This window comes from Haliaeetus albicilla, chromosome 20 (assembly GCF_947461875.1).
Source record: "Haliaeetus albicilla chromosome 20, bHalAlb1.1, whole genome shotgun sequence".
Taxonomy (NCBI): Eukaryota; Metazoa; Chordata; class Aves; order Accipitriformes; family Accipitridae; genus Haliaeetus; species Haliaeetus albicilla.
This window is the reverse complement of record NC_091502.1, coordinates 26,700,820-26,728,752: the sequence shown is the minus strand read 5'-3', so window position 1 is coordinate 26,728,752 and position 27,933 is coordinate 26,700,820. Positions and strand designations below refer to the sequence as shown.

Genomic DNA, 27,933 nt, shown 5'->3' with positions numbered 1-27,933 from the left:
ATGGTGGGAGAGGGGGCAAGAGCTGAGAGAACCAGGCAGCTCCTATTAGCTTGCCACTTTGTTAATGATGGTGGTGTTGCTGCTGGCTTGCAAGCCCTCCTTGTACGGCCTGCCAGTCAGTGCAGGCAGAGTCCCATCGTGAGCTGTGCTCATCACAGGACAGGGCAGTGACAGCACTCTCTGCCCTGTTCATTGCTGGGCAAAACCTCCCTGCAATGCCCAGAGAATGTGGTAGTTTTTCTTACAAGTCAGTTTTTGTGCAGGGATGGGTGAGGACACACCTTGTTTTGCAGGAACTGCAGAGTACAGCAGCGAGCAGACATGGTTTTCATGTGCTGTCATTGCAGCATGGTGGCTGTATTGGTGCTTTCAAGCTGGTAGTTGCTGTCGTTGTCATGGCACTGGATTTTCTAACCTCAGGAGGGGAAAAATAGCTCCAAACAAGTTACAAAATAACATACATGTTATCCAAGAGGACCAAGATGTGGGATGCTTTATTCAACCCCTGGCTGTACTGCGTACTAAACTTTGGGCACCTTCTTGGCCACTCTCTTCCTTGGCAGCTGTAGCTGTTTGGGGCTCCCCTGCTTGGATGTTGCCTCTGCGAGAAAGGCTTTTACCACCTGCACCTCTTCTGACGGCTTGGCCATCTCCTCACCAATGGCTGCAGGAGGGATCTCAAACACCTCCTGGAACTCCTCCATCAGCTTCCGTGCCTCCCGGTATGCCCTGGGTCTCGATTTCCTCTTTTGCAAAACAGACGCTGGAAAAGGCCAGGGGTGAGAGCAAGAGCAATGGGATGGGACAGCTCCTTGGCTGCAATATTTGATCTTCCCTCCCATGCCTCTGCCTGCCAGCGGCCCCAGCTCTCTCCCGTCCCCGCAGCAAGGGGCACGTCACCATGGCAGGGACACAAAGGTGGCTGCTGAGATACAGCTCTATCCTGGCACCCACACAAAACACATGAGCCCCAAAAGCAAAGGCACCGGTGGTCTTGAGCAACTCAAGAGTGAGACAGATGTGCTAGGCTCAAGCTTGGGTGGTGGCTCTTACTATAGCCTGCAAAAAGTGCCTCAATTTCTTGCCTCTCTTTCCTCCTCTCTTCCCTAGTTGGTGCAGGGAAAAGAGACAGCACTGGGGAGTAGCCAGGTCCTGCTTGCACTAACAGTTCAGGATTGTATCACCATCAGAGCTGGGATGGAGATAAAACATGGCCAGTGCTTGGAGGCTCAAGTCCTGCTTCATGTCAGGGGGCAAAACCACTTTTACTCCAAGGCTCTTCTCCCAACAGCTGGGTTTGGGGTGGGGTTAATCCAGCTGTGGATCTAAGGGACCCCAGCAGTATCTGTTGCATTTACTCCTCTGTTAACTAGTAGCCGGAGTATCGGGGTCCAACCTCGCGGTGGGCTGAGGATGTTCAGCCAACGAAGCCCTTGTCCTCTCTGCAGGGACATGGGGGGAGGCTGCCGGAATGGGGGGGACCCTCATTCCCAACTCGGCCGCACCCCAGGGCCCGGCCAGCTCAGGGACACTTTTACGTTCAGATCCTGCCCCTGCCTCTGCGGTGCTGTCAACAGGAGAGACTGGGAATGCAGGAACATACCCAAAGGGACTTCAGTGATGGTCGAGGTGTTTCTCATGGCCATCAGGATTCCTTCCAGGACCTCCATTCTTGTCTTGCGGGTGGGAGGGCCAGGCATCCTCCCATGCTGCAAGGAAGACCAGGAGGCTGCAGCGTGCCTCCCTTCCACCCTCCAGGCTGATAATCCTCCACCTCCTTTTCCTGGCCCCTCTCCCAAACTAACATGGGCCTGTGCGTCTGCATGAGGTAGGTGAGACAGTCTCTTTTTTTTGGACCAAGCTGGTGCGGTTTAGACATCAACTTAAGATTATTGAGCAACACTGGATCAGCTTTCCGCAACCGCAGAGCACTGCAGTGGATTCAGGCACTGGAATTCTACTACAATCCATCCCACAGACCCAGCTCGGAGGCCGTTTCCTCCATCTCCCTTGGGACAGGGCTGGCTTTCTCCAGGGGGTTGGTGACAAGCGGTTCCCCTCATGCTGCCCAGGGGATAGCACGGCTCTTGGCCATTTACCAGCCCCAGTGTGCTGAGCTGCCCCGTCCCTGCAGGTCAGTTGCCATGGGAGCTGCATGCACTATGCCATGAGGGAGAGAACAGCGAGGCACTGGGATCAGGAACTGGGGCCAAGCCCACGCTCAGGCTCTCAGCATTCATCCAAACACATGGGTTGATCCAGATATAGATGCAACCAGTTTGCCTTTGGAACTTTGGCTCTCTACCTTTTTCCGAGGCACATAGGGCTTCTGCATGCTGTCCAGTTGTGGCTTGATGTCCCGGTAAACAAGCGGATGTTTCAGGATGTAGTACAGTGCCTGCACGTTTTTCTGTATCCCTGTGAACCGGAAGGAAAAGGGGACAACAAAAGCCTTTGCTGCTTCTTTCTTGGTCAGTGGACCATACTGCTCATCAACCTGCCAAGGCTTTTGTAAGCAGGAACCCTCTGCTGTCTTCACTCACCAACTGGTTCGATAAAATCTGGGTCTGTATCTCCACCGAGCAGCTCCTCATAGCCTTTGTATCGCTCTGGAACCACCTGGGAGCTTCCTTCTCCCCTCTGCTCACTCCTCTTCTCCAGCCTGCCCTCTGCCACAGGTCTCAGCAGGGGTCTGGACACATCCTCCACCTCAAAGCAGCAAAATAAAGGAATTCCCAGCAGCCCTTTCTTACCAGTCAAGCTGATGGAGTCAGCCAGAGCCTGTCATGCTGTGGCCAGAGGTCTCACCCGGTGGCACCGAGCCACGCAGCCACCATCTCATCACATCTCTGCTCAGCGGCACTGGGTGCAGAGGAGAGAGGGGCCATCCCCATCCTGGCACAGACTTTTTTTTCCCCTGATAGTCCCAAGATTTTCAGGGAAATCAAGTCAAAAAGCTGCCCTGGTGAGCTCTAGGAGGAAGTATTCCAGCAGACGCTGCAGGGACGATGCTGGACTGATGAGCTCCTGCAGTGGGGCTACCCACCAAGCCAGCACAGCCCTGTGCCACGTGCGAAATAGGCCACCAATTCTTGTTCTTGGTCACAACGTTGCATTTATGCTTCTTGCTAGTACTTCCTTAAATCCGTTGCAATGAAAGGAGGGTTATAACCACTGGTACCCACAGCACGTGCACACAGTTCATTCACTTAGGTAAACAAAGATCCATCTGTGGACCATTTCTGGACAAGCCCTGCAGTCCTGAACACTTACAGCCCGGCCTCACCTGCGTCATGAAGAAGGATGCAATGTCATCCTCGGCTGAGCCAGGAGGAGGCCTGGAGTCATCTTCCCCTTCTCCCAGTGCTGTCCACTGGCTGCTGGCTGGGGTCACGGAGCTGATGGGGGGCAGCGGCTGGGCCGGACTCAGAGGTGCAGCATCTCTCACAGCTTCTACCGCAGCTGGAAGCTGTTTCCACAGAAAGGTCTTGGCAGGAGCTTCCAGCATCAGCGGCCGCTTCGTGACTTTGGGGAGATGCGACGTGACCTGGGGAGAAGGAATGGATGTCCATGCATGCTGCCACGAGTGTCAGCGTGGGGTTGGGTCTGATGGCTGGAGGCTGCTCCTTACAGGACGGGGAGTGCCAGGGCAGCCCTGGCTCCAGGGACACCCTGGCAGCATCTTCAGTCCCATAGGATCCATCAGCCAAGGCCGATGGGCAGGACTGAACCCAAAAACCCAGTTACAAACCCTGCCTGGGGCAGCAATAAGGGGGTGGTTGGACTTCCCAGCCTCATCCTGAGCAAAATACCTCCAATCCTTCCCACCCTTCCCTCCATCCTTCCAAGCCCACTGGGATCCCTGTGTCCCACGAGCTCTTCCCATGCTCCCCAGCAAGTTGGTTGCTGGGCAATCCTGCCCTGAATATTTCAGCAGGGGTTTCATCCCACTCCTGAAGCACATCCCTCCTTACCTTGCGGCTGGCTTTGAGAGGGATGGAGAAGTGCCACTTCTCCGTGGCTAGGCTCTTCTGTCGGACAAGTTTAATTCCCAGATTGTGCTGGAGGAGCCGAGTCAGCAGAGGCAGCTGCCCTGGAGGAGCAGAGGTTTACCAGAGCTGCAGGCAGCTGGTGGAGAGCCCATGCCCGGCACCTTCACCAGCAGCACGCTGTGCCAACTAACCCCAGGCTCAGCTCAGGGACCACAGTAGAAGCCACCCAGTTTTGTAGGAAGATGCTTTAGCCTTAAGAACATATATCAGACTGGGCTACATGCCACCAAGGCCAGAGGAGCAGCCCCGACCTGTTTTATTTACTAGTCTACATGTAGCTTGTGCAGGGGAGCAACACCATTGCAACGTTTCGTCAGTATCCTTCTGGCTACCTTCAAACATTGCCTGTTGCGGCCACGGGCATGTTTGGGGTTTATCCCTCCTGCTCAGATAGCTGCTGCAGGAGGAAACCTGGACCAACTTCAGACAAGCCCTTTGTGGGATGAACACCATTTGGAGAGCAAAATTTAGCCTGAGACTGCACTGCTGCAGTCACTGATGAGCTGTTACAGACTTTGCTGGGGCTGGGAGCAGCAGCAGGGCATTAATGGTGTTTGCAAGAGCAGTCTTCATCTGCGTTGCTCTTTAGAGAGCAGAAATGATTAAAGCATCTCTTTGGGGGCCAGGGCCAGCATGGCAGGAATGTCTGAACACCAAAAGGCAACGTGGTCCCTGTCCCAGAGAGCTAACAGCAAAGGAGGGACAGAGCAGGAGTGCCCCACAGAGCTGGGCTCATACTGTACCGCTCTGGGTGATGGTAAGAGGGTTGTTGTGAAATGTCAGCTCCTTCAGGCACGGGAAGAAAGCTACAGGTAAAAGAGCTGTCTCATCTGCGATCTGCAAGATAAAATAGTTTACTGTTTGCTGTAAGCACTGAGTCAAGCTGGAGGCTGTTGATTTTCATCCCAACCCTCCCACCAAAGCGTGTTCCTCCAATGCCTGGGGACCCTGGCACTGGGCAGGTACATGCAGTAGGGAGAAGGAGGAGGGAGATGGCACCCCTTAGCCAGAGATGCCCAGCAGCTCTACTGCCTGTGATTATAGAGGACAGAGTCAGCACTCCCCTCTCCCTCTTCTACACTACAGCCAGACGACTGGTGCCTCCAATGCTCAGAAGAGGTGCAAGGTAGAGAGGCAGGACTTTTTCCCTTTTTTTGCAGCTGCAGCGCTTCTGAGCGGGAAAAAAGTCCTGCCTCTCAAGTCCTGCCTCTCCACTCTGCCATCCAAACCACAGCCTAGCCAGGGCATGGCAGCCAGAAACCAGCTCACCAAGGCAGTGACCTAAAACAGGGTGATGACACGTGGGAAACGGCAGCAGAGCTCACTTCACAAGCAAGAAGAGCCACCCCATCACCTCCCAGGGGATGCCCCTCACTGAGCAGTGGTAAGTCGGCACTGACAGCTCACCTGGCTGGGAAGCAGCATGAGTTAAGCCCTGGGCAGGAGCCAAAAGCACCAGGAAGGTGAGGTTAAATGAATGTGTGTTACTTGTCTGTTGGCGCACACTGGGAACCCGATGTGGCTCAGCAGATAGGTATAACCTGGCACTAAAACAGCACTAAGTTCTTGATGAGACATCACCATCCACCGTGCAGCTCCAGCAAAGGATCAGTCCAGGAGGAGGGCGGTCCTTCACATATCCCATTCTCTGATTAAATCCCTGAATATGCAAGGGTTTAGACAAGCTGGGTGCAATTCAGCTCCCCAAATAGGTGTCCTGTCCCACCTGAGGGATCCTGGATGTCTGACACATTCCCCTGGGCTGGCAGATGGACACAGGAGCAGGGGAGAGCTGTGCCCTTCTGCAGTGGCAGCTAAAGGCCAGGGTGTCTCCCAGGGCACTAATGCCACGCTCAGGCAGCTGAACCTTTACACCTGTTCGGAGCCACGGGACCCACATCACCTTGTTGAAGGCCAGGCTGAGATGCTTCAGTTCAGGAAAGGGAGCACGAACATCCCTGTGCATGGAGGGAGCTGGCAGAGTCTTACAGACAGGTGGTTCTCCCTCCCTGGGAACAACCTTAAAGAGAGGAGGAAGAAGGTGAGCAGAGACACTACTCCAGAGGCTCTGGTGGCAGAAGACACCTCCAGTGACAGGACACCACCCTCCTGAGCAAACAGAGCTATAATTTGAAGAGCTTTTGGTTCAGACCCACTTCAGAGCTTGCCTTGTGGCAGCTTGGTTTGGTCTCTGCATTACTGTAAGAGCCCTGCAGGGAGTCACGTCAAATGCACCAAACTCCATCATTCAGCACTGAAAACATGCATGGGCATGGGAGGAAGCGGCTGTGCTCTCTGGGAGTGTGCGTGTGCATGCATGTGTGTTACACTAGAACATCCTGCAAGTGCTCAGCATCTCTGAAGCTCAGCCCCTTACTCAAGTTCTAATAAAAATCAGGGTCTTTGGCTTCAAACATCTGATTCTGAAGAGCATCATGTAAATAAATCTGAGGGGAAAAATTACAGGACTAAGAATGAAAGAACTCCCAGCTCCTGAGCTTCGGTCCCCACCTGAGCCACAGAACACACTTCCCTGTGCAGGGAGGGCACACAGTCACAAGCAAATGGCAAACCAGGTTTTATTTGAAAGTGATATAAGTTTAAGCTCTGGTGTCCCTTGGTTATGGGAAAATTTGCTCCTGATCTCCCTGATGAGAGACAATACTCACTGCAAGCCTTGCAGGCACCCAGGGTCCTGTCTGTACCCACAGGCTTATTGAAACTCAGCTGAGAGGCTTGGGGAAGGAAAGTTTTGGAGCTCACACCCCAAATCACAGATCACACAATGGTTCTTACCAGCACTGGGTGTTCCTGAGGGTCAGAATTGAAAACAACCTCTGCAATGAAACACAAGCAAAATAAGGGTTTCTACGTGAAGCTGAGTGCTGGGCCAGCCGCAGCCATGGCAAGGCTGGGATTACTCTGGAAAAGCAAATCAGCATCAGGCAGGATCTGGCTCAATGGCAAGACGTGCCCAAGGTGAGGGGGAATCAGACCCACTGTAGCAGGCTTGCTGACTGCCTCTTCACTCCAGATGAGGTCCACATCCCTCAAACAATGCAGAAACCCTGCTCAGGGCAGCTAGGAGCTCCCCACAGGTGGATTTTGATTTGGAGTCTCACCCATGAGCACAAGGCCTTTCCCACATCATGCTGCTACCACCAGGCCAGCACCAGAAGTTGCACTGTTGCCTGCTCCACAAATACCTAACAACAGGCACTGCTGCAGCAAGCCAAGAGACAGGAGAAGTGCTCAGAGGAGCCCCACCGGCAGCCTCCATCACACAGCCTGGTCTACACAGGAGACACCAGGCAGCCTCTGGATCCATCCCATCACATGGCCCAGCATCACGCTTCAGTAAAGACATCCAGAGGGGAGAGCTGACCTACACCAGGAATGCAGACCTGTGCATGGGCAACCTAGTCACACAACCTTCCTGCCCTCTGCCTGTCCAGCATCCACAGTAATCCACTTCCTAACCTGAATTATTTCCCCATTTTTACCAGTTTTCCTCCCAGTTAGCATGAAATGCCTCCTTTGGAGCAAGCTACCCTGGAGAAGGCCAGGAGAGAGAAAGGGGCACTTCTATCCAAACCATGGGAGATGTCTGCTTTAGGGTGATTCGTGTCCAGTAAGCACCCATTGCTCCCAGTAAATACAGAGGGACTGTACACATTCACTGAACTGTCTAAAATGGTCCCATGTATCCCTCCCTCACCGTTTTAATTTTGTCAAGCAGCTTCATTTACTAGTAAACATCCAGCAGACCCTTACCCTGACATAACTGAGCCCTCTCCCACTGAAACATCCCACGGTTTCAGTGCAGGCAGAGAGAGGCAGGCGCTGCTCACCTGTCCTGTCTGCATCCCTGTTGTTCTGTAACAGGACATATTCAAGCTGTACTTTCTTCCCTTCCAGCTCTGCTGGCACCTCCATGTCCTCCTGCTGCGGCAGCCGGGGCTGCTGCCAGAGGCTGCTCAGAGACTTGTACCACTCTGCTCTGAAGCTGTCACCGTCCAGCGCTGGGTGGAGGAAGAACTGCCGGCTTTCTGCTTGGTGCAGGTAGGGGACAGCCAAAATCCTGTTCCTGTCCAGATTCAACTCCCTCAGGCTATTGGAAGAGGAACTGCATGAGAAACTCCACGATTGCTATCGGTGTACACACCCGGCCATCTGTTCGCCCTGGCACCTGCAGGGCAGGGAGCTGGCCCTCGACCTGCCTCCTCTCTAAGCTTCCCAGCAGCAGTGCAGAGGCATCCATGACACCTGTATCTCCCTGCCCCATTCCCCCTCCTCTCCAAACCCCAACCACAGGATCAGTTCTTGGTGGAGCCTGGCATTGCCCCTGAAGCCGGTAACTTTGGTCCCCTACACCAGCCTGAGGGTCACCTAGCTCTAAGTTCACCTCCTGATGAGAATTTAATGGACAAGGAGACGTCCTGGCAGTTCACTAAATCACCCAGGGCTCTGAGGAGCTGTGGTCCTACTGGGATTCCCTAAGAATTTTCCACCTTCCCATGGAAGTATAACATCACCAGTGCACTTTCCCAAGGTCACAAGACAGCTCAGGGAAGAGCAGAAACCCAAACGTCCAGACTCCAGCCCTGCAGTCTCATGCCTAAAGCTCGCCCACTCCCCCTCCTCTCAGGAACACTGCGGACAATGTGCAGTTTCCTCCAGGAACATCTTGGCAGAGCCAGGGCAACAAGCCAGATCCAATTCACAGCACTGGAAGCACCAGGGGAATATCAGAAGCTCTCTGCACTGTCCCCAAACTCAGCCCAGCCCAGCTGAGGGGCGAGTTGTCCCCCTTCCTAGTGACTCGTCTCTGGCTGAATCACGAAAGCCCACATTAAACAGAGGGACCTGATCTGCAGCCTTTCGTAGTGCTGCTGTGCTGAAATAATGATGAATCTGGGATGAAAAAGGGAAAAAGGAGAAAGCAACTGCCATTTCTCAAATCAGGCCTGGAGATCAGCAAACACCCAGGGCAGGAGCTGAATTACCAGCCACCTGCCGGGTTTGGCCAGCTTGTGCTTTGCAGCAGGCTGTTTTCTTCCGTTCAGTCCCATTTGCAATATGAGAGAGACTAAACAGGGAAGTATCTGAGTGAATCACAAAGATTTTGTTTTCATTTTAAGCCTGCTACTGAGCAACAGCTGACGGAGGCAGCTGCCAGCCCCCAAAAGCCAGAGCCGTCTGCTGCCAGGTGCTTCCTTACCTGCAGAGATGAGACAGGCTCACAAAGACGCTTGGGTCTGACAGACGATTGTCATCCAGTGACAAGACCTCCAGAGATGGAAACCTTAAATAAGCAGAGCTGCAGATACAAAGAGGCTCATTAATAACACGCTCAAGCAAAGACAGGTGAAAAACACATAATTTGCTGTCACTGCTAGAAGATGTATCCACTGAGAGACTGGGCTGGGGCTGTTTTCATTCTTTTAATAGAAAACTGATATCCTACCTCAAAGCAGCTACATTGAATCAGTCCAAAGGACCATTTAGCTCAGCACTGTATCTTCAAGGATGGCAAACAGTGGATACCTTGGCATGGCAACTGTGGCTAAGCTATATGCGAAGGGTCTAATTAACAACAAATAAATAACATCCTACTCACGTGGCTTGGCCACACAACAGGCCTCCTGAATCACTGTCCAGAGGTTCCTCGCTAACTGCTGATGACAGCAGATACCCTGGGTGATCCGGAGCTGAGCTGGGATAACACTTCCCTGCCACCCAGCACCAACCTTAGGTTATTTGATCTTCCAGTTTGCAAGAGAAGAGCTCTGCTGCCTGGACTGATAAATCAATTCCAGGCTGCCTACCCCCACCGCTCACCACTGCCTTGCCAGCGTCACTGCTCCATCACCCTGCCTGCCTGCCCGGTGCATCCTGCCGGCATGCCGGCAGCTCCCTACCAAACCGAACCATCGCTTGCTGTGTGCACTTACTCCCATGAGCCTGCCAGGTCTGGAGGCAGGGACTGAAGCCCGTTGGCCGTCAATCGAAGGACTTTGAGCTGGGACAAATCTCCCAATGTCCAAATGTCCTGGGGGGACAAGTTATTGTAGGAGAGATCCAGAACCTGAGGGAAGTAGAAGAAACAATCCCCTGGAGTAAAGAACAATCTCTGTTGGCTTTCCCCAGGTAGATATTAAATATTTACAGGACACTTTCAGTCATGCTACCACCTGCCCTAGAGTGATGCCATGAACATCTCTGACTTGCAGGGACTTACAGCAGTGGGACTCTGCACCTTGGCAGAAGTGCTCAGGGCTAGTCCCCCACTCACACATGTGACTGATGAGACAACAGCCAGGAGAAAGCCAAGGAGCAGACCCTGCTGGGAGCGAGGACAAGGATTTCTAGGATACGTGAACAGGAATAGCTTTGCTGGGGCATTAAAATAGGCTGCATTTTCCTAGGAGGAGCTCAAAGCACTTTCCAAATCAATTTAATATGAATTTCCAATCAGCCTTCCCAGGGCTGATTTCTCTGGGCTGTCAGTAAACAAGATCCCGGACACTGGTCATGGATGAAGCTGAGATCCATGGGGGCATGGCAGGAAGGAGAATTTAGGTAGGTCCCATCCCCACATTTCATAGCTGATGCCAGTGACAGGGCTGCTCACAGAGAGGCACACAGGGATAGACAGGATCAACCCTGGCCTCATGAGCCCTGGAAATTTGGTTACCCATCACCTGGGCACGTGCCCACTGACTGAGTCAAACCCTTGAGTGGGTTACCAACAGCGCATGGGAAAAACGTGAGAGAAGCTCTCCTACATTTCATGGATTTGGGGACCTCCCAAAGCCTGCAGGCAGGAGGGAGGCCAGGATCCAAGCGTGCAGACCTGACAGTTGAGCCACCAACAATTCTTTGAATAAGACAAGAAGAAAGAAATCTTTTAAGACAAAACTTTATATCCAGCAGCAATCAGAAACCAGAGAAATCCAGACAAGGACACCTCAAAGAGAGCAAACCTAGATAAAGTCAGTTCAGCTGAGCCAGAGCCTGAGATCTCTATAGCAGAGACCCACTCCAGGCTGGAGGGAAAGGACAACTAAAGCCATCATACCAGGCACAGTTGCTTGTTCTTAAGACCCGCTTTGTCTCTTTTTTAAAGAAAAAAAACAAACTGACCCCTTTGCTGTGTTAGAAATGCAGCCCGTAAGTTGGGGAAACTGCAAACACCTATCTGGAGAGGAGAAGGATGGAACGGTGGGATGCAGAGAGGTAGAGCACAGTGTGGAGGGGGATGGGGAGCTGTCAGGGACCGCACAGCATCAGGGAGGTGAGGGATGCCATGGGTGACTGACACACTGCAGGGAGAGGATCCTACAGCAAAGGGGAAACAATTCCTGTGGCAAGGGGCTGAACAATGGGGATCGGTGAGGGATTGCTCTGCAGGAGGAAGCAAGATGTGAAGGTCCTTGAGGGACACAGCAGAAAGGCCTTCCTGGAGTCACAAGGAAGCAGGAAGAGATAATGATGCTGCAGTTTCAGAGAACTCATGCTGCAGGGACATACGTCAACGCTATATGTAGGCTTCAGCATGACGGCTGGTAGGAGATGAATAAGGTCTCAGAGCCCACTCATCTTACTTCCAAATGCAGGAAGTCTCCAGTGGTGATTTTCAGATTTCTTAGTCTGTTCAAGGAAAGTTCCAGTTCCCGCAGTCCTGGAAACTTCCGAAATGGCTCTGCAAGTGTGGAAAAGAAAATGCTCCAGTGAGTGAAGAACAGCAGTAACAGAACAAACCATGTCTTATCTGGGCCTGGAATGGACCAAAACCAGCAAGAACAAGAGTACTAGTATCATCAGTGGGCATGTTTGAAAGAAAATGCCAGCTCAGTTAGATGGTTGGCTGTACAATACACAATGCATCACCAACCCACTCCTTAGACATCTGGTTTGCTTTCATGCATTTGCTCCCCCGCCCAGATTGGATTACTGCTTGAAGCCACTAATGATACATTTAGCTTATATGTTTTACTAGTTATAAATGGATTTCCATTTTTTCTTCTTCAAATTAACTGACCCCATGACACTGGATTTGGATTCACCTCCCAGCTCTACCATTAACCTTCTGAGCCTTTGGGACAAGTCGTTTCATTATTCCACGCTTCTATATATTAAATGGGGATTTTCTTTGTAAAGAGCTTTGTTTTCTAATAATGAAAAGGATACCACAGTGGCACACAATTATCATTACAATAAAGGGAATTAGCACAAGGATTTCAGCTCAGTAACAGGAAGGAAGCAATTCTGCAAAAAAAGGGCTGCATGTGTATCTTAAACCTCTTTGTAAAGGTCTAGACCTTTGTTCAGACAAGCCTAAGCTTCCCCGGCTTGAAATGCAGCGTCTATTTTTTGGTAATGCAATCCCTTACCTAGTGTCAGCAGGTTCTCAGCAGCATTTATGAAAGCAACGCAATCAAATTTCTCAAAATCATCCTCTTTAGCCTGAAAAATACAGAAAAAAGAAATCATCCCACTCCAGCCCTAAATGGATCTGAAACAACTGAATCTCTCCTTTTCTCAGAATGCCTAAATCATAGCATTTCCCATAATTAGGTCTTCATTTGTTTTTCTGACTAAGGAGAGCACCCCTCAGAGTATACGTTTAATGCACAGCTGCCTCAGTGACCAACATCCAGAAGACCTGGATTAGTTGAGCCCCAAAGCAAAGTGTGTCCTCACTACTGACCTCGCTCCCCTACATGTGTTGCAGGGCTCCTGGGCCATATCTCATACCTATGTGTGACCCAACAAACACAGCCACCCTACGATTTAGCACATCTGTCCTTCAGAGCACCAGGAGGGAACCCTAAAAAGACCCTAAAAACCTATCAGCACCTCAGCTCATTTTCTTTTTGCACTGCAAGTTAGTTATGAACCCAAATAAAAGTCGCTTCTCAAGCTGAAGTTGAACTCCTACCAAAGCTGAGATAAACATCCCTAAACCCAAAGAAGAGCATTTTTGCAAGGGGATGTAAGTGGGGAAGGATCTACAACTGATGAAGACCAAGTTAATTTACGTTATGAAGACACGATCCAAAAGTTTGTAGGACAAATCCTCCAAGACTGTTCACAGCTGTCTGGCCCACCTTCCTGTACAGGAAATATGCCTGCTTCTAATGTGTGTCTTCTCTGATCTCTGGACACTCATGTGCCAGCATGGTAAATTTTTCAACTTTTAAGGCAGTTCCTTAATGCTTCTTGAGTCTCTGATACTCACAGAGACCAGATTTTGGCTGCTTATGTTCACAGAGCACAGGTCAGAGGGGTTCTTCAAACAGTGGTGCTTCATCTGGAAAAAAAACAAAGAAAACCCCACAAATGGTTAGTCCTACAGCAATTCTCTATGTCATGTCCTGGGACGTGAGCCCCAAAACCAGACCTCAGCTATGCCCAGGTGAGGGGGGCACCTGGTGCCTTGGATCGTGGGAAGGGGGGAGAAGGTGGCACGGAGATGGGGAGGGAGAGGGAGCTGCAGAGTCCATCCACCAGCAGGATCTCCCCAGCTGCACAAAGTGCTATCAGAAAGTTTAGGCAATAACAGAGGAAATCTGCACTGACCAGAAATGGCTCATCTAGGACATTGTCTTTGTTATTTTCTTCCATGGAGGCAGACTCTGGGGGCTTTCTCCTCTGCTGTGGTGTCTTCCCGGTGGTTCCCTTCTCAGTCCAAGCCCTCGGGGTAGCTCTGCGTGTCAGACCTGGCACAACAATGGACCAAGGCAGAGGAGATGGTATGGTGAACATGCAACCCTCTAAATGTGCCCTTCTCAAAGTAGCTGCACTCTGCCTGGTGTTTCAGCCCAACACTGAAATCCATCATTTTGAAATCCATTATTTTAAAATCCCCTATATTAGGAAATACTAGAGTATAAAATGTTCAGTGACCATAAATTTAAGGTAGGAACCTTAAAGCTACAGCCAGATCCACGGAAGAGGAGAAACGTGCTACTTTATAGATGGTAATAGAGCCATAGGTTGTAGGCATGGAAACATGGGCTGGAAGAGCCTTCTGGAGATCTCCAATCCAAACTCCCACCCAAAGCAGGACCATCAGCAATGTTAGATCAGTCAGCTGTGGCTTTGTCTAGCAATTCCACCACCTCCCAGGGTAACCTGGCCCAGAGCTGCACCTCCTCCCAGCAAAGAATTTTCTCCTAAGGTCCAACCTAAACCTCCCAAGGTGAAATTTTTGGCTTAGTTATGCCATCTGCTACCATTAAGAGGAGTTTGTAGCTGTCCTTCAGGTAGCTGTAAGCCACAATCTCCCCTTGGGCTCCACTTGGCCAGATAAAAAACAAACTCAGCACCCTCAACCTCTCCTAGAAAGTCTTGTGCTCCAGACACCTGACCAGCCTGGTAGACCTCTCCACCATTTCCCAAATCTTAGAAGACATTTCTGCTATTTCTAAGAATTTCACCGATGTAAGTCTCAAAGCCCAGAGAAAAAGGAGAAGCTCTAGCTCAGAATAGCTGTTGGAGAACCACGCCATGCTAGCCACGTGCCTGCCTGAAGCTTCCCTCCTGCTGGCATGTGGAAATGGCTGCTGGACCCCTCATTTAACGTGTGTCCTAGACATCCTGCCCTCTTCATATCAATGAAGCATTAAACAATTTTAAGACTTTCTGGGCACTGTTTTAAGTTCTGTTATCAACTGTTATCTGTCATCAGCTGGGATGCTGATACGAGAAACCACAGCTGAATGTACCCTCTATCTGGCCCAACAACAGGGTCGATGGTGGACCTGCCCCTATGGACACGACACTATTCTGCAGGGTGACTTCACCAGCAGCACTTGAAGAAGCATCACCTTCTTTACTTGCACACAAAATGTTCCTGGCAGGGAAGCAGTTAGTTGCATAGTTGCTTCCATCACCCCTTTTATACTGTCCTGTCGTAGCCATCTTGACTGCAGCATTCCTGGGGAAAGTGAGAAAGAAATAAATGGGTTAAAATTTTCACTGGCTCTAACATTACTTTGATTTAAACAGCTCTTTCCAAGCGTAGCCACAAATGAAGTGTTAGCCTGTAGGCAAAGGAACGCTGTCAGGGACACATGAGGAGCATCACCTCCTAAAACGGAGAAGTAAATGAGGTGCCAGGAATACATGCATTATTTTCCACCTCAAGATAGCAAAACACAGACACTGGCGTGTGCGTGAGTCCAGCTGTGTGGACAATGACTCACGGGATTTCTGCTTTATCCCTCATTCCTCCTTCCCCGTATCCTTTCCCTTGGCACTTGTGGGGATTCCGGGAAAAGAACCACACCGGTCACCGCTCCCCACACCTCAGAAATGAACTTCAAAGGCACTGCATCGCTCTCATCCTGTGCCCCTGTAGCGGGACATGGTCTCCCAGTGCCATCTGATGGTGTCTCCACGCCCAGACACCGCTCTGACATACCACAGCACAGTTTGACTATGGTGTTTGCGCACAGTGCCAGTATTTGGGGTAGCTTTCCTCTGCAACAGGCGCACGCTGTGTGTTCATGCACCAATATAAGCGGGAGGGCAGCTGTGTGCAACGTTGCCATGGCATGGCACTGGCCAGGCGAAACGCTGCTTTGCCACCACGCAGCGACGCTCAGTGCAACGCAGATGCTGGCACTGCCAGTACACCAAGATGGCATTAGCATGGGGTACACCAGGACACCGGCTGGGGCACACACCTGCGTGTCCTGGTACACACTCTGATACACATGCAGAGCCCCAAATCTACACGAATCTGTACAACCCCTACACACACGCTCCCCACGCATACCCCACTCACGCGCACACCCGATCGTGAACACACACCACCCTCACTCCTGACACACATCCCTGTACCGGTTCCCCTACCCTGACACACACAACCACCACACGTATACCCTCACGTGGACACCCATACACACACCACTCACACAGCCGCACACGTACTGGATACACCCCACACGTGAGCCCATACACCCACACATCCAACACACGCTCCTGTAACTACACCCCCCCAACAGACACCCAGACACCCCAGCTACCCACGACCACCCTCGCACACCCCTCTCCCACATACACTCCCACTCATCCCGTTGTATAACACCCCCCCGAAACACTTAACACACGCATCTATACACCCTGCTGACGTGTACCCCTACACACACCCACACAGTTACATGTCCACACCACCCCAACAGCCCCCACAGACATACCCCCAAACCCACCCATGAACACCCTCACCCACCCCATTCACACACAAACACCCCCCCACTCCTCACATACACCTCCTAAACACATCCCACCACGCACGCAGCCCACGTCCTTAACACCCCAAAACACCGACGTCCACGCACACCCCGCACAAACAAACACCCACGCACACCCCCACGCTCCCCGCGCTGGCAGGCACCCACCACCACGTACCCCAACACAAACACCCTCACACAGCCCCCCACTCCCCACTCTACCAGGCTCCCACACCCACGTACCCCCACACGAACACCCTCCCACAGCCCACATACACCCACCCCTCACGTACACCCGTGGGCACCCTCCCCCACACACACCCATCCGCGACACCACAGACACCCACTTCTCACACTCCCCTCACATACACCCACTCCTCACATACACCCCACCACCACCATAGAGTTCACGGTCCTCCACGGCCCAGAGAGACCCCGCGAGCGGCTTCCCCCCTCACCCTCCCCAGGCCCCAGACCCAGGCAACCCACCCGGTCAGCGGTGCCCACCCCTCACCCCGCAGACCGGGGGCCGCCCCAGCCGCTCTCCCGTCCCCGTTCCCCGAACGGGCCCCGCGCCGCCGCCGCCTCCTCCTCCTCCTCCTCCCTTCCGCGCCACTCCGTCGCCATAACAACGGGGAACGCGGGCGGGGGACGGCGAACTACAATTCCCAGCGTGCAACGCGGCGGCGAGGCGGTGGCTTTTCCGCCCGCCCGCTCCCGTCGGCCCCCGCGCGCAGCCAATCAGGAGCGAACAGGTTGCGCGGTGAGGGAGGGGGCGGAGGGTGGTGAGAAGATGGCGGCCAAAGGCGGCAGGAACGGGTTGCTCGATAAGGTACCGTGCCACGGGCTACCCGGGGCCCGGCCCTCCCGGGGTTCCCCTTTCCGGCGGTGCCGTCTTTCTCCTCAGCGGCGTCCCTATAGCCGAGCCGGTGCTGGGCTGAGCCGCACCCGCCCTGAGCTCGGGCCTCAGTGTCCCGTCCCGTCCCCCCCCACCCCGCCGCCTTGCTGAGGGGCATCCCCCGCCTCAGCTGTGGCGAGCTCCTCCGCCCGGCAGCACGGCACCCCGTCGCTGCCGCCCGTAGCTGCCTTCTTGTAGGAGTTGGGCAGTAGTAAACGGCAGAAGAGGCCCCGGAGGGGAGCGGGGAGGGAGGAAGCGTCCCGCGGGTAGGGGACCGCTTCTTTTTTTTTTTTTTTTTTTTTTTTTCCTGCCAGCATGGCTGGTTTTAGCCCAGCCGTCCTGACAAAAGCCCGGCTAGCGGTACAGCTGCGCTCCTCCCGGCGGGTGTTTTGCCAGGAAAGTAACGCTGGACATGGCAGAGATGTCAGGTGGAGCAGAGCGTACCGTAGAAGTCTGTTGATAAGCCTAGTCTTGTCTCAGTAGTTTAAAGGAACTTGCTTGTGGAGCGGCTTTGATCTCGGCTGAGTTTTAAGCGGTCAGGTGTTTGTGTCACAGCTCTTTGTGGTATTTGGCAGCCTGGTAGCTGAAACTAAAGACCGGGAGGCATTTTTTTTCCACAAGAAGATGGAAGCAGTTGCATCTGTATCTCTGGGTGCAAGAGGGTGTGTCATCAGAGTGGTGTATTTGGCGTCTTTCATTGAAATTCAAAATACAGGTGGCTGCAATTGAAAACACATTGATTTTCATTCATTTATGTATATTAATCATTTCTAAAGAGTATCATTTTCTTGCATCTGTTTGAGATGACATTATCCTTACTATCCCTACAAATTTGGTGGGTTTTCTTCTGATCTTTAGAACAGTAGATCAAGTTGTCGAGCGAGTGCTTTTAGGGAAAGGTGTGCTAATTAATTATTTCTGGCTGTCTCCTGCAAATGTGCTCAGCTTTCAGTTTTGAAATGACAGCGCTTTGTGGTTAAACTTCAAGAACTCTGGAAAGTATCATGGTCTTGAGGCGTTCCTGTTCCTTCTGCTGTGCTCTGTGGATGCTGAGGTGTAGTTATTTCAGAAGAAAAGGAGTCGTTAGTGAGGGAAATACGCTGTTGGTGTGGGAGCTGAATCCTCTAGTGAGAAACCATTGAATAGTTTCAATAGGGCTTCTACCTGAAGTACATACACACACTTGATAATATTCTGTCTCCTTTTCCCTCTCTCCTCCATGTTGATCTGTGTGCCTTTGTTTCCTCCCCCTGGATGATTTAAATGAAATCTGGTCGTTTCTGTGAACTGGTATGTGTATTGCTGAGGTATTACCTGGAGAATTTTGGCCTTAGGTCCATAATTTGCTTGAGCTTTTCTCAAACATAGAAATAATGGGTTATCAGTGAGGCTTTAAAGTCTTAGGACAGGTTGCTTGTTCAGTGTATCTTTTCGTACCTTGCTAGTAAGCTGAATCAGGATGACATTAGGGAGATTTGTGTTTTAACTATCCCATTTTTTTGTCCTTCTCATGTTCTTTAAGTGTTTGTGATAATCAGGTAGCTCCCCTTGACCTCTCCTCACTTTACCAGGACCACCTAAGAGTGCACACCCACTGAATTCAAAATGGTGTGCAGCAGTGGCTACAGTCATCTCAAACGCCCTGAGATTTCACCCATTTAGCACAACACTAAGTTATTAACCACATTCTGCCCCTACTAGAGCAAAACCTTCTAAGGTTTTGCAAGTTCCAGGACTAAAACCACTTCCTGGCTACCAACTGCTGCGACTGCCTTCCGCTCCTGTGCGTCAGAAGGAGCTGTCTGGTACTAGGGGATGTTGACTGTGAGTACAGTCAGGCAGCACTGGTATTTTGGGGAGAGCGAGGTCCAGAATTCCTTCCTTCAAGGCAGAGGCTGAGATAATTGGAGCTGAGAATAGACACACTGACTCCCTGGAGTTTGCTACAACTCTTCCTTCAAGAGGAAGAGGAGGGAACTGAAGTGCAGTGAGGTGTCCCTGGACTGCGCCACTTGCAAATCCTGCTTGTGCTGGGGTCGTGGTGCGTGGTGTCACTTATTTTAGAATTTATGTTGCGGGGGGTTGGGACCTGTGGTTTGGGACTCGCTGCTCTGTTGGGTTGCAGCCCAACCTACAGGAAAAGGCAATCAGCTGCAGTGTCAGCTGTGTGCCTTCAGGGAGTCGATGTGCATCATCTGCTGAGGCTCTTCCAACCTCCCTCAGCTGCAGCATTGCGTGTCCTGGTTTGAGGAGTTTCTGACTTTAGGCTTTAGGAAGGGGAGGTTACTTTCTTTTCATCCTTGTAACAGAAAACACAGACCAGATGCAGAAACATTGTTCCCCTTGAAGAGTTTATATAGTCTACACTGGTGCTCCTCTTGCAGTGGCAACAAATCTTTTTTACTGTATGATTTGGTTATTTATGTTTCTAATACCCAGAGTGTGCCATAAACTTCAGAGCAATATTTGAAGAGACAAGCTAGCTACCCAGAAGATGTTGCAGGCTAAAATTGGATGTGATATAAATGAGGCTGACAGTAGCAGCAGAAGGAATAAGGCAGGGGCAAAAAAAGTTAAGTTTGTGCCATGTCTGTCTTCTGTGATGTGAAACATCTTGAAATTTCTCCCGTAGGATTTTTCCATGCCTTGTGCTTATGAGGGAGCTTTGTGAAGGGATTTAAATGAAGGTGATAGCTTGACAAATGAGCCCTGTGAGCTCTCAGATCCTGTGGTGTCTGCTGTGAAAGCAAGCACTTGTTTTGCTGTCCCTTTTTTTGGAGCTAACAGCAGAATGCTCCCCTGCTGCAATCCAGCTGCAGGCACCATCTTTACTCAGATGTGAACAGCTGGGGCCCTTGTGTGCTTCTGGTGTCAGACTGGTTTTGCAGCTTTCTGAAATTGCATTTCTGACCACTGGCTATATTTCAGCCTTTCCTCTGAAACCTTGTTCTTACACAGGTACACTTTCAAGTACCAAATCCACTTCCAAGCTGTGTCTGGCTGTAGAACACCATATTTGCTTTCCATTCATAATATGGGATGTGTTCAGGACAAGTATGATAACCTTTCACTTGGTTTTTAAAAAGGAGTCAAAACACACCCAAACTAAAAAACTGTTTCGAACTGGTTGGGTCGCCCCCATCAGGCTGGAACCAAAATCTAAGCTTTTCTTTTGAAGCCTTTGGAGCTCACACCTGAAGTGCTCAAAATGAATTACTGGTTGAAAAATACCATCCACTAGCCAGAGGAGCAGACGTTTTTGCATCTGCCAGGCTCCACAGGATGTCGGTGCAGCTTCACCTTCCCTCCCCACCAATGCAGGCAAGGCAGGGCAGTTCTGCAGACTCAAGAGGGGGTGGAGGCTTTCCCCCCTGTTTGAGGGCGAGTTCTTGGTGGTAGGGGCCAAATCTCTGTCTCTCTTCCAAGCTGAAGGTGGGGATGGCCATCAGTCAAAGGTTTTGCCCACAGTTGCACTGGTGTATAGACATCAATGTACAGATGTGCATATGTTTCTGTGCACATCTGGACACAGAGGTGGCATGGGTGTTGATTGTTGTCTTTGAGCACCTCCTTGTGCTCCTCTTCCACAGCACTGGCACTCCGGGTGCCAGCGCAGTATCCCAGCCTCTCCCTACCTCTTTGGTCCTGCCGATCAGCCTGGAAGAATTAAGAGAAGCAGCAGCAGCACTGTGGTGCTGTACCGTGTTAGAAATAACCTCATGGGAACTTCACAACCAAGGTAAAGGGAGGGCTAAAGCTTCTGCCTGGCTGAAGTCCTAAACCACAGATGTGTCCCCATTACAAGGTCCCTTCTGATGTGAACTGCCCTGAGATTATCAAGCTGTTACTGTCTTGAAACAGAACAGCCTTAGTCACAGGGAAGCCTGAACAAGAACTGAAGAACTGCTGGTTCAGCTCCTTGCTTTAGGCGGTCTAAGTTTAGATTTTTTTTTTTTCCCCAGTAACAGCTTTATTTCAAAAAATATGTCATGTGGGCTTTACATCTACCCCTGAAAGTGCTGGTTCTCTGTTAGAGATTGGTATCAGTTAAATATCACTGATGTTATCTGGCAATTCCAGTGTCAGTGGCTTGGGACAGAGAGCAGGAGGCAAGAATCCAGTTCTCGCTCTGTCACGGGTTTCCTGGATATACGTTATTATGCCAGTGTCTCATATATGTTATTACGGCAGTGCCTTGACTCATTTTACATACAGATATTCCCCTCTGTGCAAATCCCTTCTGCAAGTGAAGTGTTAGCAGTCCTGTGCCTCCAGGGCTGGTTTCCAGGGTGCCTGTAAAATAGCTTTAAAATGTTGAGGGCTTTAAAAAAAAAAAAAAAAAAAAAAAAAAAAAAAAAAAGCTTGGGGCTTTATTTTCATTTATTTCTTGATTCCCAAGCTTTTCTTCTTGGTGTTTCCCAACTATTCTGTCTTCAAATATATCTAGAAAGCTGTTGGTTTTATTTGGGAGGGGAGGAGGTGAAATTTTTGCATAAGCCTTGATTCCATCCTCTTGGGCTTTAGGAATTAAAACCAGACATAATAAGATTGATTAAAAACTTGAGCATTGACAAGGAGATAGTTGCATTGTGCTGTAATACCAGGAAAACTGCTGTTGCCGAAAGCAAAGATTCCAGTATTAAATGTTTAATCGTAAAACATATCACAAAAACAACACTTGAGTAATATCTTCTCAAGTATCTCTGGATTCTTGCTCTCACTTAGGAACAAGCTGTAGAACACTGTCATATTTTATACTAAGGATTGTCTTGTTTTAGCCCTAGAAATGTGGAAAACTTATTCAAAATATTTGCTCAGATATATTTTTTACTTCTTCAAAATGATTCCTTTAGTGGCCTTTGGAAAAAAAAAAAAATCACAGCTGTACTTAAAGGCAGATCTGGTCTGAAGGAAGGCTTCAAATGGCCTGTGGAGGTTCCTTGTGGTGTCAAAAACTTTTCACTCATTTTGTTCTTTATTACTTGTAAAAAGCATCAGGAGGAAGAGTTAACCAGCTATAAAGACTGAGCCTCTTCATGGAGTTTTATCAATAACAAAAACAAACTCTGCACGCTGAATGATGCCTTCCCTCCTGCGTAAGGCTTGCCTTCGCTTGACCTGTACAACTACAATAAAGGACAGAGTATTTCCCCACAGTTGCATCCGAGTTCAGGGTTCGCTTATCGGTGTATCCAGTAGTGAGTCCAGCTGTGCTGTGTCTTGCATGTGTCTTACTAGTCAGTATTTTTGTCTTTTAAAGTAACAGGACTTTTCTGCACACTGCAAGAATAATTCTGTAGCTGATGCTGTTTCAGGAGAGTACTCTATTTTAGGGTTTTGCTAAGCAGAGTACATTTTCATGTTGACAGGCTTGTTGGCTTTCCCTCCACTCCCTCATGAGAAATGGAGGCTGCACCTGGGAGCAGTGAGGTCAAATCCGAATGGGTTTCTTGGAAGCTTTTTTAATTTATCTGTAGGATAAGGAAACAGGGATTGGCTGTTGGTGTTATTACTTAGAGACTTCTGACTTCCAGTTCACTAATTAGGAAAAAAAGGTATTTTTCTCCTCTCCCTAGTCTAGCTGTTGATACTTAATCTTTGGGAATCTCAAAGGGCAAGAAATAAAACTGTTATAGATGCTTTTATAAGGAAAAATAAATAGTTGAAAGAATTCTTCTGTATCCTTTCATGGCAAAGTGTTTGGCTTTCAATTGTCATGTGTCAAGGTGTCAATTAACCCTAGAAAAAAATGCTACAAAAAAGTAACCACCTAAAATATTTTGTAACTTTGTTGCGAGTGCTCTTTCCATGTTGTCCCTGTCTTTTAAATGCTTCTGGCTGTAGCTTTTGTCCCTCATAAACCAACTACTGCATGTGCACACACAGTGATGTTTGCTGTGCACCTAATAATTCATACCTGCAGAGCCTGAAAGATAATCAGGCTTTTCCCTGTACGAGTGTAGGGGAAGTAGATCAGGTTTTACGTCTTACTTTAGAATGGTTTCATTCCTGCCGGAGAAGGGAAATGAGCTCTTCTGACAGGTAGTTAATAAATCCAATTTCTGAGCTTCAGGAGCAGGAAATAAAATGAGTGAAGTTAAGAATTGCTTCTAATGGCAGCTAAAATTCAAGCTCTGACTTAAAATACACACGGCTCAAACTCATGTGTCTGACCGTGGCTAAAAGGAATAGCGTCACCAAAAAATAATATAGTTCAGAGGAAAATTAACCCCTTTGAGAAGCTGAGCCGTTGTATCTGAGATTCGTTATTGATGAAGGACCCGCTTCTGAGGAAAATCTGAATATGGAAGAGCAACAGAGTCTTTTGCTTTCATTCTGGAGGATAATCTGACTGAAACTTCATTTCTTGTTTGTGCCTTTATATTCTTGCCTTGTACTCGGATTGTTAAGGGTGCCCTGAAATTTTCCTCCTCTCATCAATCCCCAAAGAGTCTGTTTGTAACAGCTTGGCTGAAAAGCATGAACACCCTCAAAAGCAAGAATTAAGTCATAACTGACACTTTCTGTGGATGGCAGCAGGAGCAGCAAAATGCAGAATCGATATTAGGATAGAACTGATGTAAAAAGTCACTTCACCAAATACCTTCAGTGCCCACAACAAGATGTATAAGCTTAAATCTGCAAGGGTAATGGTACATTGGAGCTGAGGTGATCTTTGGTGCGATACTGCTGTGTAACAGGCCCTGGATTTCCTCCATCTCTGGTCAGGTTTTCCCAAACAGGTAGGTATTTTCTGGGTTGCCTCCTATCTTTGTGCTCATGACAGGAACAAGCATATTGAAATGAAAGGCTAACCTGTGCCAAATTCTCTTAACTCCATTTGGTTTCCATTGCAGTGGAAGATTGACGACAAGCCGGTAAAAATTGACAAATGGGACGGTTCAGCTGTGAAAAATTCTTTGGACGATTCTGCCAAAAAGGTACGTTCTGCGACTGCTGATTTTTTCCCTCTTGGGAAACACTCTATTTTCTTAGATTTCTACATTTAGTTTAAAAACTGTAAACTTTTTTGGTTTGATTGTGAAGTGCCCATAGCCGTGCTGGTTCTGTGGCATCTCTTCTGATTCCCATGGCTAAAGCAGTGGTTGTTCTTGGAGTATCAGCAATTATTACAATGTCTGAGGCAGACATTAAATCTGCATAAAGCTTCAGCTCAGTTTACCCCTATAATCGAGACTTGTTTTATCTAAATCCTTTCCAGAAGTGGTTTGTCAAATTTATGAAAAGCCCAAAATAAACTCAGCTGCGTGTTTCTCCCGCAGGTTCTCCTGGAGAAGTACAAGTACGTTGAAAATTTTCGTTTGATCGACGGCCGCCTCATCATCTGCACAATCTCTTGTCTCTTCGCAATTGTAGCTTTGATTTGGGATTACCTGCACCCTTTCCCTGAATCCAAACCTGTTCTTGCATTTTGTGTTGTATCATATCCTTTACATATGTTTTCTTGTTTATACCAGAAGGGTTTTATTTTCCCCATAAAGCACAAGAAAACCCTTCTCTGTATTCTCATTTTCAGGCCTGTGGGAATTTTACTGCCTGTGGTGTGGTGATCAGCTGAAGATCAAATAGTTTTCATGTGATGGCAAAACTCCTGTCTGTCTGGGTGCAACGCACTTAAATTTGGGTGATATGGGGGTCCAGCCTTCCCCTGTAGCGGCGTGGAAGCCTGGACAGCAATTCAGCTCACGTCAGAGGAGTCAGCAGCTGCCTGGGCAGCTGATCTGCTCTCCAGGCTCCTGACTGGGTTGGGCAGATTCCTCAGGTCTTGGACGCCAACTGCATAGAGACTCTTCCACTTAGGTGTGTTCATCTCAAACTGAAAATCAGGCCTTGAAAGCTTCGGGAGTTTGCTTTGTGTTTTGGTTTTTGGGGGGGTTGTTTGTTTGTTTGTTTGTTTTTAATTCTACCTATAGCCTGATTACAGAGACACCTGCTCTTCCCTAATATGACAGATCAGGTACCAAGAGTGAAGAGTAAAATGGAGGTAATTCTTGCCAGCACCTCTGCTGAAAAGGAGCAGATGCTGCATTTAGGAGGGTAGTGCTACAAATTGGGGTTTAAATGTTTAGATGCCAACCCTGTTTAGAATCAACTCTTAAATTTCCAGTATTACAGCATGGCTGGGGTGCAGGGGGGGTTCCCTATTTGGGCTCAGAGCGTCAGCATGGCACCGATTTCCCTGCAGCTCCTCTAGCAAGACAGGTGCCTGTAGAGGCTTTACAACAAATGTATGTGACAGAAGAGCTGTGCTTTCCAGGAGCTGCTGACGGGCCCGCTTTCAAAGGCGGTTTGGATGGTACCAGTGAGATGGCGTGAACTGGTAGCCTGGAAACTTATTGCTGGCCTGGGAGTCACTGTACCGCTAAAGGCTGCGTGATCGTGGGCAAGTCATTTCATTGTTCCAGGCTACAGTTCTTCTGATTGGATTTGGGCACAAATGTTGAGATAATAAGTCTTGCAGCCACTTAAAATGATTTAATTCCAAAAATGACAAAGATTAATTGCTTTATCTGTGCTTAGGAGGAAAGCACAGCAATTAATTCTGTGACTCATTTGGTCTCACCTTTTCCCACTATCTCCCAACAGATGTTGCTCCAAAAATTTAGCAAAATAATTGAAAATAGCATTTTGTTGTTGTGATTTCCGCTTTACTTCATGGTTTCACGAATGAAGCATTTTATGTGGCTGGAGAAATCCCTTTCAGGAAGGAGCATAGGGAGTTGCCGCTTTCCCTGCTGCTTCCAGGCATTGATTTATGCTCTTGTGCAACGGCAAAGATTTAAGAAAGTGTCCCAATTATTATTTAATTTCTCATGCTAACAAGGCATCAGCCAAGCTTCCTGTTTGGAACGGTAATGGCATGAGAGGTGGTTAAATGATGGCGTCTGAGGGGATCCAAGCAATTTCTCTGCCTAATTTCTATTTCTAATTGCAACCTCTTAGTTTTCTTAACTTTTTTGGCACATATTTTGTGATGATGGGAATCCTGACTATCTATACCTCATACAAAGAAAAGAGTATTTTCCTCGTAGCTCACAGAAAAGACCCTGCGGGGATGGACCCCGACGACGTTTGGCAGCTCTCCTCCAGCCTCAAACGGTATCATTGGTTCTGGCAGCCCGGGCTTAGCGAGCGGGAGTGCGGCGGTGCAGTACCGGCACGGCTTCGGTTTGCCTGTGCTGTGCACGCCTGTAGCTACCACGTGCTCTACGGTGGGGCAGAAGAGCTGCATTTTGGATAACTCCTAAACAAAATGGGGGAAAATATTGGTGTCTTTGCAATAGTGGGGTGTCTGCACTGGGCATGTGAGCTTTCTGCAAAGGATCAGCTACTGTGCCACGATCTTTGCGGCTTCCCAGGCAACTCGTGATTAATACTCACTGCAGAATGTTATTACTCAGAAGTAACAGTGATCTGTGATGGGCTCGCCGGTCTCATGTGCACTGTTTCCATCCGTATCTCTCTGTGGCATCACCCTAAATATTTTCCTTTATTTTTATACCTACAAATCTGTTTCATTCCATGAAAATCTAGATGTCCCAATCTAGAAATGGGAGCAGTGCCAAGCAGTTACCTGCCACAAATGTTCACATTTTGCTTCTCCTTAATTGGGGCAGGGGAATTGATCACAAAAAATATAAAAATACTGAATTGTGTTACAGTTAACACCTGCATGTTGTAGCTGTTAGTGTCCATGTGGGGTGCTGGGGACGGGGACCTCCATTCCTGGGGGCTTTCCCCTTAACAAAGATGAGGCTTTCTCGTCAGCTTTTTTTGGTGTCTTGTTAACAAATTCTGCTCTGAAATCTCTCTGCCCTTCCTCCAGGTTTGATGACAAGTACACCCTGAAGCTGACTTTCATCAGTGGGAAAACCAAACAGCAGAGGGAAGCCGAGTTCACCAAATCCATCGCGAAATTCTTCGATAACAACGGGACGTTAGTCATGGAGGCCTACGAGCCGGAGGTGTCCAAGCTGCACGATAGTCTGGCCCTGGAGAGGAAAACAAAATGATTTCTGACACCACCTGCCTCCTGGGAACGTGCTAAATTAACACCAATAAAGTAAAATAGCAAAGAAAGTGAATCATTGCCTCTGTTTTTGTCCTGAAATCCTATTCCGTTTTGGATGAGCAGGGTTTTTAATCTTGGATCCAAGGTTTTTGAAGCTACGGAAAGCCTTGGTCTGTGTCCCTGCCTTTCTTGTGGTGGACCGCAGAGGAGGATTTGCCCGTGGGGACCCTCAGGAGGGGGACTTGTCACCCACGATGCACCCTGACTTCCTCTGTTTTTACCTGGCAGTGCATTATCAGGCGGCTCCATGCCATGTAGCGCCTGGGATTTACCATTTGCATTTCACTAATGTCACCTTTCCCTTTTGCAGTAGGAATTCAGGACAAAGCCCTTCTGTAAAGCAACTGTCTGCTTGCAAACAAGTTTTCTTTATTTTTGTATTTATCTGATTGGGGGTAGAGGATTGTTTTATATAAAAAAAGCCTTGTATGTGTTGGGGGGGGGGGGGGGAGAAGACAAATATGCTACTTCTGTATGTTCTGCCCGCGATGCTTATCTACCAGGTGAAAAAAAAAAGGAAAGCAAAGGGCTTTTCTGAGCTGTGACTGTCCCTGTTGATCCCGCTGCCCCTTTCCTATTAGCATACCCTTCGATAAAAAGTCATTTTTGTAAAAAAAAAAAAAATTTTTCTCTCTCTCTTCCCCCCCC

The 27,933-nt window shown here is 49.3% G+C and overlaps 2 protein-coding genes across 2 annotated transcripts; one reads left to right on the top strand and one right to left on the bottom strand.

The window, feature by feature from the left end:
* Window positions 1–290: 290 nt before the first annotated feature.
* Window positions 291–16,889, bottom strand: XRRA1 (X-ray radiation resistance associated 1). Its single transcript, XM_069808687.1, has 18 exons — window positions 16,809–16,889; window positions 14,873–14,997; window positions 13,638–13,777; window positions 13,297–13,368; window positions 12,449–12,521; window positions 11,660–11,757; window positions 10,007–10,140; window positions 9,274–9,372; window positions 7,904–8,163; window positions 6,849–6,889; window positions 5,956–6,072; window positions 4,796–4,889; window positions 3,975–4,093; window positions 3,287–3,547; window positions 2,544–2,709; window positions 2,306–2,418; window positions 1,604–1,709; window positions 291–763 (listed from the first exon to the last, which is right to left on the bottom strand). The coding sequence occupies exons 2-18, from the start codon at window positions 14,979–14,981 to the stop codon at window positions 522–524; spliced, it is 2,244 nt and encodes a 747-aa protein (XP_069664788.1). The 5' UTR covers window positions 14,982–14,997; window positions 16,809–16,889; the 3' UTR covers window positions 291–521.
* Window positions 16,890–17,030: 141 nt separating this feature from the next.
* SPCS2 (signal peptidase complex subunit 2) lies at window positions 17,031–27,298 on the top strand. Its single transcript, XM_069808686.1, has 5 exons — window positions 17,031–17,126; window positions 24,050–24,133; window positions 24,476–24,640; window positions 26,182–26,312; window positions 27,040–27,298. The coding sequence occupies exons 1-5, from the start codon at window positions 17,088–17,090 to the stop codon at window positions 27,224–27,226; spliced, it is 606 nt and encodes a 201-aa protein (XP_069664787.1). The 5' UTR covers window positions 17,031–17,087; the 3' UTR covers window positions 27,227–27,298.
* The last annotated feature ends 635 nt before the right edge of the window (window positions 27,299–27,933 follow it).

Excerpts from the sequence above, each read along its gene's own strand:
- SPCS2 (XM_069808686.1), top strand. The coding sequence starts at position 17,088 with ATGGCGGCCAAAGGCGGCAGGAACGGGTTGCTCGATAAG. Across the intron at positions 24,641-26,181 it reads CATTTTGTGTTGTATCATAT|TTTGTGATGATGGGAATCCT; the intron begins CCTTTACATATG and ends TTTGGCACATAT. Across the intron at positions 26,313-27,039 it reads CTCTCCTCCAGCCTCAAACG|GTTTGATGACAAGTACACCC; the intron begins GTATCATTGGTT and ends CCCTTCCTCCAG.
- XRRA1 (XM_069808687.1), bottom strand. The coding sequence starts at position 14,981 with ATGGCTACGACAGGACAGTATAAAAGGGGTGATGGAAGCAACTATGCA. Across the intron at positions 9,373-10,006 it reads GACCTGGCAGGCTCATGGGA|CTCTGCTTATTTAAGGTTTC; the intron begins GTAAGTGCACAC and ends TTGTATCTGCAG. Across the intron at positions 4,890-5,955 it reads TCAGCCTGGCCTTCAACAAG|ATCGCAGATGAGACAGCTCT; the intron begins GTGATGTGGGTC and ends TTTATCTTGCAG.